Genomic DNA, 10,141 nt, shown 5'->3' on the forward strand with positions numbered 1-10,141 from the left:
ATTGGCCACGGAATGTTTGGGACTGAGCTACAGCGCTAGACGTTAACATTGTCGCTTATGGAAAATTAATGGGGGTCCGAGGCCACATGGCTCCTGCTTCTGCCTAGGGATCAGCAGATGTGTTTACAGCAGTTCCCCCCCATGTACTAGGGGTCAAAGGTCACACTACTGTGGAGATGGGAGCATGTCCATACACACAAAGCCTGAAACCATGCCCAAGGGTACACGAGTACCAGCACATTTCCTGGCACCACAAAAATAGGGTAATTACACCTGACATGTAATTACCAGCATAATTAATATCACACGACCCCGGTCACATGCCATCTAGCCCCTAATTCAGATCATCACGACAAATACAACTCTACAATTAGTCATCTAGTCAACACTGTTCACGATCTGGGATGTACATGTTCACACATACATGCACACACAAAACCATGCATTAAACTACATGTACTGTAACATCTCCATACATTAACTGCACAAATTTAGTTAATGTTGAACTTGTTCAAAGCACGGGAGAGAATGAAGAGGCATATTACTAGTTATTACCTGCATAAAACAGCTATAAAAGTCACGCTGTCCAGTTTTTGAGCCTCACTGCAAGATGTTAAAGCTACTGAGAGATTGCACTTATACATATCATTGTGCACATGTGCACAGCTGTGTTGGAGAAAACATACTATCTGAGGTCATTATCAGGAAACTTCACAAATTAGATTTGTACTTTTCTTGTAAATCAAGTTACATGTATACAATAGATGACATTACAAAGGCCTTTTTTGCCATGAATGCAGTACTTATCTTCATAAACTATTTGTTCATATGGCATAAAAGGTACATGTACATGTATATCCAGAATTTTTGGTAGTTATTTGCTTCACAAAAAATATTTTTTTTAAAAATTATATATCAATGAAAGTCTTCAACAAGAAATATGATACCTTCTAGTTTTGCCTAATGTATTTTTTTGGAAGGTCGAGTCCTTATAAAGGACGCACAGACCCTGGGCTTGTAATATACTAGCATTCTTTCCACATCTTGCATGTAGGCATGTCTAAAAACATGAACATTGTACATCTGTACAAAGTCACAGGTTCACATACATGTGTATGTCATGTATGATTGATGCACACGTTTCATGGGGCTACACTACACACGTACTGGGCTCCATCCAAGCGGCATGTAGATGTACATAGAGATTTCACAATGGCTCATCCAACACTCAGCATCATGTATAGCGCTGAAGCTCTCGGATAATTGGTCAATTTGTGTGAATGTCACCATGCTATCAAACGAAGTCATCGTTTTAGGAGTGAAACAGAAGCCAGACACCGACATCCCTAGCACTGACAGCATGGCCCTATTGTTCAGTCTGTAGTAGGTCTATGCTACATGGCATACAGCAGTACACGTACAACAGTACAACAGGTCTCAAAGTCTGCCAGCCTTTACTAAGCTACTGATAAACTTTACTGAACATGTGACAAACAGAAATGCACACCATATTCACGAAGACAAGTGGACTTGAACGAACTTTAGACTGCACAAAAGCCACACAAGCTTTGTTGACCATTTTTAACGGTAAGAGCTAAAAGCTACAAATTTCCTGTCCAATGATGGGTTTGAACCCATATTTTGTGTGTCCTAGTGACACTAGGACTGAAAGCCATGTAATTTTGCCACTTCACCACCACTTGTTTTCTTCAGCATATACTGGGTAAATTTAATTGTAAATGTGTAATACTTGGCTGATAGTTTGGGATAAGTGGGATATCCTTGGGATATACTTCAAGCTTCCATATACACTTTTCACATTTCTCTGAATGTAATTTTGCCACTTCACCACCACTCGCTTTCCTCTGCATACAAATTTAATTGTAAATGTATAATACTTAATTGTCTGATACATGTAGGTTGGGATAAAAGTCAGAGAATTTCCATGGGATATGCTTCAAATTTACATATGTACTTTTCAGACTTCTCCCCTTCTCTAAAATTGTTACTGATTACATGAACTTTGTGTAACTAATAAATTAGGTATTTATCTTGAATCCTAGTAAACATACAAACACCGATGCCTGTGAAATCAAAACTTCAAAAAGTTGTAGTAGCTTACCATGTTTCCTGACAGCAGGTAGAGATGTTCCTGTGTTCGGTCAAAGGCCAAATCCTGCTCAACTCTGACCCCTGACCTCTGGCTCAGATTATAGGAGGCATAAGGCCCTTTCTCCAACTCATGGGATAACATCTGAGAACAGGTAAACATACCAGTATACACATTACATACATTTAAAGAAGATAAAATACACTGACAGGCACTTGACTCAGTAATATACATTGAGAGACATTTGACTTAAAAACAAACCTGAAAGACAGAATACCTCTTTAATACTACATACAATTACAGGTACAAATACACCTTTTGAGGCTGTATTCTTTATTTTTATTTTAGGCAGAAATAAATACCGTAAATCTTTAACCTTTTCAAACACGAAAGTGCTTTCTTCAGTGGAATTTATGCATACAACTATGAAAATGCCGCTAAACATAATTTGTTTGCATCATTAAAGATGCAAGCACCAATTATTTCTTTACGCCCAACAACTATCTCAGAATGTTTCAAAATATAGGTTGCAGAGGCGGTTGAAAAGGTTGAAGAAATAGAGTAGGTTTTATTTCCACGGAAACTGGAGTGCCAGAGTTAAACCACTAACCATTGGCAAGGTAAATAAATTTTAAACTGCTCAAACAGCCAAATGAATGTAATTGACCCCTTACTGTCTCCAAGGCTCCATAGTGATACGTTATCCTCATACATGGGAACTAAACAAGGCAGATTAACCTTTTCCCATGTTATCCCTGATGCAAAGAGGTTAAACAGGAAAGCTTAACCATACCACTATCACCAAAACCATCACAGACACAGCCTTTTCTTCCAGCGACTGGTGGGCTGTTGTTACTGGTGGGCTAAAATATTTTCTTCATTTTGAAAATATCATGTCTGATCACTTTTCATCAGAAGATGTACAGTCTAATGTATATTTCTATTAAATTCACTTTTTTCGACTTTTAGTGGAAATTTTAGATTTTAGCCTTTTTTAAGTGTTGGTAAGATGCTGACTCACCTTGAAGATATAGCCATCATCTTGCCCAATGACTGTGATAGTTTTGTTCATCCTTGTTGCAACAGCCACAGCTGTCATTAACTTTCCAGACACAGTGTAGTTGGCCACCTGTGATATACTGCTTTGTCCCTCAATAGCCTTGTTCACGGCCGTGTCATCATAACAGAATGTGTCATCATCACTGATTTCGGTATACTTAGCTCTCTGGAAAAGAAACAACAGCACAAGATTATGACAAACAGGTCAATTTTGAAAATTGTTCCAATATGCAGTTTTTGAGTTATAAAATTACCGCAACGCGACATCATCATTTAACGGCACTGTAGGGTTACATGCCTATGTTGTACATGTATTTGATTAGTGCTTTATGCAAAACTCAAGAATATTTCACAGCATCATAGTGGGAGGAAACTAAGCACAGCCCGTGGGAAACCCATAACAACAAGCACGTTGCTGGTAGACCTTCCCTTGTGTGACTAGTGAACAAGCCAGCATGAGCTGGACTTGAACTCATAGTGTACAAAGGAACATGTACATTTGTACAATATTGGTTTGTGTATCTACATGTAGGTAAAACTGTTGCCAGAAGTTCAATATTTTTGAAAACTGCAACACACAGTGACACTAGGGGACATAATTCTGATGATCAACATGATTGCCACAATTAATAATTTCACAGATTCACTCTACAGACTTTCTTGTCTTTAATATCGCCGTATCTCAAAAACTATGTCTTGCTACTGGTCACATGACACAATAAAGTGAACAGACTTTCACCTTGGCAATAAGTAAGCTATAAAAAATTGACTTTTACCCTAAATATACTTTTTGGAAAAATACAGAACTTCAATAGCATCCTGACACAACTACAAATAGAACAACAACCCACACAATCAGTACAGACATTCAACAGCGTCATGCTATAAGAGCATACACAACAATTCAACAAACACTGCAGCATCATGCCATAATATTACACAGAAAACTCCAACAAACACTGAAGCATTCTGCAGTAACACAAACAGAACTACTGAAGAACTACACCAAACAGAAATACTGAAGATTCTGCCGTAACAGCAAGCAGGACACTTCAACAAACACTGAAGATTCTGCCGTAACAGCAAGCAGGACACTTCAACACTGAAGATTCTGCCGTAACAGCATGTAAGATACTTCAACAAACACTGATGATTTTACCGTCATAGCAAACAGGACACTTCAACACTGAAGATTCTGCCGTAACAGCATGCAGGACACTTCAACAAACACTGAAGATTCTGCCGTAACAGCATACAGGACACTCCAACAAACACTGAAGATTCTGCCATAACAGCAAGCAGGACACTTCAACACTGAAGATTCTGCCATAACAGCATGCAGGACACTTCAACAAACACTGAAGATTCTGCCGTAACGGCAAGCAGGACACTTCAACACTGAAGATTCTGCCGTAACAGCATGCACGACACTCCAACAAACACTGAAGATTCTGCCCTAACAGCAAACAGGACACTTCAACACTGAAGATTCTGCCGTAACAGCATGCACGACACTCCAACAAACACTGAAGATTCTGCCGTAACAGCATGCAGGACACTTCAACAAACACTGAAGATTCTGCCGTAACAGCTTGCAGGACACTTCAACAAACACTGAAGATTCTGCCGTAACAGCATGCGGGACACTTCAACAAACACTGAAGATTCTGCCATAACAGCATACAGGACACTCCAACAAACACAGGCAGACAGGATATTGCAACAGACATTGAAGCATCATACCATAACAGCACGTACAGGAAACAAACACTGAAGAATCATGCCACAGACATTCCACACAGTGAGTTGGTGCTGATCAGAGTCATTTATACTATCCCAGTATTGCTATAAGCCAAATGACAACATCTCAAGAACATTCACCCAGTTAATGTGGCCTTTGGCTAAGCCCAGTATTGACCAGAATTGAATGTCTCTAACATACATTTTTGTACATTGCTTACGCTGTTGCATCTACAAGAGCAAGACGAGTTAATGACTGGGTCCACCTTGTTAGTATAAATCTATGAATTTCAATCATGTTGGTGTGTTCCATTTGCAAATACAGAGCTACATGAACATTACATGTCGCAGCAAATGGCCTAAGCAACCACAGTGTCTATGTATCTGCCTGGTAATGGACAGTTTGCAATGGCAGCCATCTTTGAGATAAGTTTGTGTATGATGTTTTTTTGTATGACCTTACCAGCCAAGGGCCTCTGCCCAGCCTCTACCAATGGACACCCAGTGGGCAATACTATGTCTTACATCTTAAGATGGCTGTCATTGCAAACCACCTATAGGTTAGTTCGGGGTTCAAACTGTTTTGTTGTTAAAGGTAAAAACAGTCATACTATACAACATGACTTATCTTAAATTGTTCAGCAACTTAGGTGACATTAATTTACTGATCACTTTTCTCACCGTTTCAGATGCACAAAACACACCTCCTTCATTTTGTAGGAACTTGTGAAGTTCACAAAATTTTCTCCATAGTTTGTACACTCTAAAAAACTTTTGGTAAAACTTTCTTCTGACACCCATGTTATAGTAAATATGATTAATAACAACTGTCTAACATCTCTGACATGTCACAACAAAGACATTTTTTTACCTTTAGCTTTTATAGCAGACTTCAAACTCAAACTCCCCTATTATTGCCTCCAATAACAAACATTAAAAGGAACTTTCACTTACATCACTGCGACAGTTGTGTTTGCCTGCAACCATGGCAACCACTGGCCCTTCCGAGGTAACATTCCTTTAGCTGAGATATGAAGCTGGCACGACGTGTCTCATGCGGTAGACGCATAGGGCAGACCCAAACCTCGGATCTGGAAAGCTTGATCCTGGATGGCTTTTTCCAAATGTCACGTAGAGAAGGTTCTCCCGCAGGCGTGTCCCCAAGTCTTCTGCTGAGTACACACTCTCCACCTGGTGAAGCCACGCTGCCATCGCTATGTTGTAAAGAACACCATGTTTCCTGCACTGCAGAGGAATCTCCATGTAGTTCAAATAATAATGATCTCCCTGGCACACTCGTCCAAGACGCGTGTGGTAGTTCACAGAGTCCAAACTTTCACGCTGAACTGTAAGGAAGTAGACGAAATTCCGGAGTTCAAACCCATATATTGTCTGTATCAAATACATCTGTTTTATTTGACTGGAAATGTCCAATGCTGATACCCATTGCATAGTCTTGTCATGGAGGAGATATTCAAACTCGTATTTTTCATTCTTTTGCCGCAACACTCGACTGGCAAACATTTTTGAGGAGAGATTGATAGGTCTATTGTCATACGTGACCCCAGCATACAAAACACGATCACGTGTATTTGCAGATGTACTCTTGCTAAAGAAAGCAAATGTTCGATTCTTGCTGCCAACATAATTTCGCTGATTGGTTGGATCTAGGTCTCGTGACACGCTGATATTGGCCATCGAATGCACACTGCACAGGCCAAGTCTGGCAGATCCACATACCAACAAATTGTCTCCTATTTCCAAAACGCGCCCAAAATTGTCGGTTGGAATGCGAGGTATTTGGCAGGCTGATGGGGCCGGGAGACACTTGTTGTTGTCATCCACTGGTCCAGTGCTAACCACCTGGTTCAGCTGTAAATCAGGTGTCAGTTTCAGCAGAATGTTCTCTCCCGACACATAAACCCAGGACATCAGTTTCTTGAAGTCCTGCGCTACAGTGATCTGCTGTAGTGGGGCACTGGCTGTATACGTTTTCATGAATGATGAAGCAGACACTGAGTTTAAGGTCAGTCCTTGAGGTGCTAACAGTAGTAGACAGGTGAGCAAGCCAACAACTCGGCTGAGGGAACTTAAGACTTTCCATAGCTCAGCCATGTTTTTATCCTTCAGATTTCCACAGATACACCATTTACTGTCATAGCAGCTTTCAAAACACTATTCTATATTTTACAGACAAACACAAGTGACTGAAACACTGAAATGCTGGCCTTCACTTACAGTAAGTGTAAGTTTTCATGTAAAATCTTAAATATCTTTTACTTCCACGTAGTCCTGGAAAGTGTTTCACAATCTTAGTTTGAGGCTTAGAGATAATGCATGTAATAATTGTAAATAAAATTTTTCACACCTCCATGGATTTTGCTTGAATAATTGGGCCAGTGTGTTGTTTTCTTTCTTTTTTTTTAAATCAAATCTTGTTTCACATAAATAACCTAAGTATCCATGTGCAAGGTTTCAAAAAATGTGTACTCAAAAACAGAATCTACCAACATTAAAACCAATATCACCATATAAAGAATTATAACACAACAACAAGATATGATTAAACTTTAAAAAAAATGTTAAGATAACAACAGAGATAAATTTAAAAAGACACAAAGCATCAAGGAACATGCAGGTGTGAACATGTGTATCTGATGCTGAATAGAATAGATTGGTCTTGAACATTAATCTGGTTTCAGACTGCTTCATGGTCATGATTGTAAACCCATCATGATGTTAACCCATTCTTCTGTTCTCTGTTCAGATCTTTGCCTGGAAAGAGAAAAATATTCATTTTTAGTGATTTGTTTATGTATACAAAATGACCATCAAGCCTGAATTTATTTATTTAATAAATATTATCCATAACTTTGTTTGCATACATGCATAAGAAGAAAATATATTTATATAAATACATGTATATTTAATTCTTAAGAACATTGTACGTGTACATGTAAATCTTTCGCTAAACTACGACAACTGAAGACACCTGCAATGACAGAGTACCCAGTCATATTTTACTGACACAGAGCCAACCAGTCCTGTTTCCTTCCTCTTACCTCTGAGTGCTGAAAGTCAAGCAAGGCAGCAACAAGTGACCAATAAAACATACCAGTAGAAACATAGCACATAACATTTTTTTTAGTGAGTGAGTAAGAGTTTTGGGATTCAACATTGTACTTAACAATATTTCAGTCATATGACAATGAAGGAGTCCTTAGAGGGAAGGTAATGTGCTCCCTTGTTGCAGGACGGATTTCCACTGCTCTATTATCTCCTGCTGCTTCACTGAGACGCCTTGCTGAAGGCAAGTGAGCCATCCCGCCTGAACCATTATACTGATACGGGTCAACCAATCAATGCACTATCCCCTTATAGTGTCTACATAAGGTTTTGAAGACTAACTTGCATTACATGTATTCAGGTATGAGCTCTACAACAGAAATTTTATAATAACTTATCTCCATCAGATAACATTTCTTTAATAGTATCAGTACATGCAATATGTTTTTGGTTGTTTTTGTTGAGGATTTAGGGTAACTTTACAGGTGGAGGAACCTGAAGGGCCCAGAACAAACCCTTTTAATAATAGTTTAAGGCATCCTAGGACGCTCCTCAAATAAAGTGTGCCACTTAAATACACCTGACGTCATCAAAAGTCTTGAGAGAATGAATTATTAAGTGTGCAAATCACACTCCTGGTCTTAGCAAGGAGCGAGATAATCACACTCTTGCTCACAAAAAAAGGGCAATGGCATGCGACAAACGCTCTGACAGCTCAGAGTTAGGAAGAGCTTGATTTGAACTTGTATATTGGTCATGAAGGGGTTGATCAGCTGCGACAACAATAATGCTGTAACCAGGACTTTATACGGTCAAGTACATGTAAGTCACTGTTTGGAACAAACTTTATTTACATTCCAAACACGAAAATCAATATAGCAACATCGCTTTTCCTAGTTTTAGGCCCGTAAAGTCTCAGATGTGCTGATTTTGCGATTAAATCACTAAATTTATGATACAAAAAAATGTTAGTTGTTGTGGTCACTTGTTTTGGGTGTTTTGTATTTTAGGCATACTCTGTACAATCAAGAAAACATCCGGCGCAATGTAAAACTATGGTGAAGTACTTAGCTACTACAACCCATCGAATCACAGAGCTTGAGTATAGAGGAACTCATGAGTGATATTCTCACAGATGATCAACTGATACAACTGCTGAGCTGGGACTAGGAAGTTATAACTTAATTCCTCTACATCCTTCTCACAGTCTCCGAGACCACTTGACCTGTATACCCACCAGTACTGTAACTGCCTGTCACAGTACTATACCCTATACAACATGACAAAGGCAATAAGTCGCCCCTATGACTATATACCAGATAAAGAGAACTAGAGAGCTGTTTAATAACATTCACACCATGATATGTTAACCGCTGAAATTTTGAATCCTATATACAGATACGCTGTCCATGTTGTGTACTATATGCCCATGTACATTTCATTTGGGTATCATTTTTATCAACAAAACAAATAACCAGTGGTACATGTTCAGCATTTGAATAATTGAATAAAATATACATGTATATGTTCATATTTATATATACATATAAAAAATTAGAATGATCTTTGGCAAAAGTTACATGTACATTTACATGCTGGACTTAGTGCTGTTTTAACTGCATCATTATGTATATATGTAAACAAACCATTAGACTCTGTCTCACTGTACAAAGCATATATTAAAATGTTGTTTAAGATAATGAAAAACATCCTACCCAAAAAATGTTTTCTTTTAATAAAATCAGCCCACATTTTGAACTTATTTTTTTTTCTAATTTTACATTTTTTCACTTAAAACTCGCTGCAGCTGAGATAATGTTCAGCAAATGTGAAATCTAACTAGTTAACAATTTGATTGGTGTTTAAGTCCTCACTCAAAAATAGTTCATTCAAACAGCAGCATTATGGTGCAAGGAAACCAGAACAATCCCAGGAGAAACTGATGACCCTCTGCAGGTTGCTGCAGGCCTTCTCACGTACAAATGGAGAAACCAACCTGAACTGGACTCTCACAGACTGCATTAGCGAGACAATCCTGAGTCACTGTGCTGTGCTAGCATGCTAACCACACCGGCACAGAGGCTAAATCAGGTCTTCAGAAAGGAAGTGGTATATATGCTAAATTAGTTAAATAAAGAAGAACTTTCAGATGTAATACCCATAGAA

The 10,141-nt window shown here is 38.7% G+C and overlaps 2 protein-coding genes across 2 annotated transcripts in view; both read right to left on the reverse strand.

The window, feature by feature from the left end:
* Positions 1 to 6,033, reverse strand: part of LOC135472806 (hepatocyte growth factor receptor-like) — a 27,950-nt gene extending 21,917 nt beyond the window's left edge. Inside the window, exons 1-3 of the mRNA XM_064752486.1 lie at positions 5,864 to 6,033; positions 3,132 to 3,335; positions 2,123 to 2,254 (exon numbers count right to left, since the gene is read on the reverse strand). Coding sequence (XP_064608556.1) covers positions 2,123 to 2,254; positions 3,132 to 3,335; positions 5,864 to 5,896 — 369 coding nt within the window. The 5' untranslated portion in view covers positions 5,897 to 6,033. The remainder of the gene's footprint in view (positions 1 to 2,122; positions 2,255 to 3,131; positions 3,336 to 5,863) is intronic.
* Positions 5,930 to 6,841, reverse strand: LOC135473508 (hepatocyte growth factor receptor-like). The gene has a single exon (XM_064753358.1). It carries the CDS (start codon positions 6,839 to 6,841, stop codon positions 5,930 to 5,932), a length of 912 nt encoding a protein of 303 aa, XP_064609428.1.
* Between the last annotated feature and the right edge of the window lie 3,300 nt (positions 6,842 to 10,141).

This window comes from Liolophura sinensis, chromosome 8 (genome assembly GCF_032854445.1).
Source record: "Liolophura sinensis isolate JHLJ2023 chromosome 8, CUHK_Ljap_v2, whole genome shotgun sequence".
Classification (NCBI taxonomy): Eukaryota; Metazoa; Mollusca; class Polyplacophora; order Chitonida; family Chitonidae; genus Liolophura; species Liolophura sinensis.

Bases quoted from the DNA above. Each gene is read 5' to 3' on its own strand.
- LOC135473508 (XM_064753358.1), bottom strand. From the start codon at position 6,841: ATGTCCTGGGTTTATGTGTCGGGAGAGAACATTCTGCTGAAACTGACA.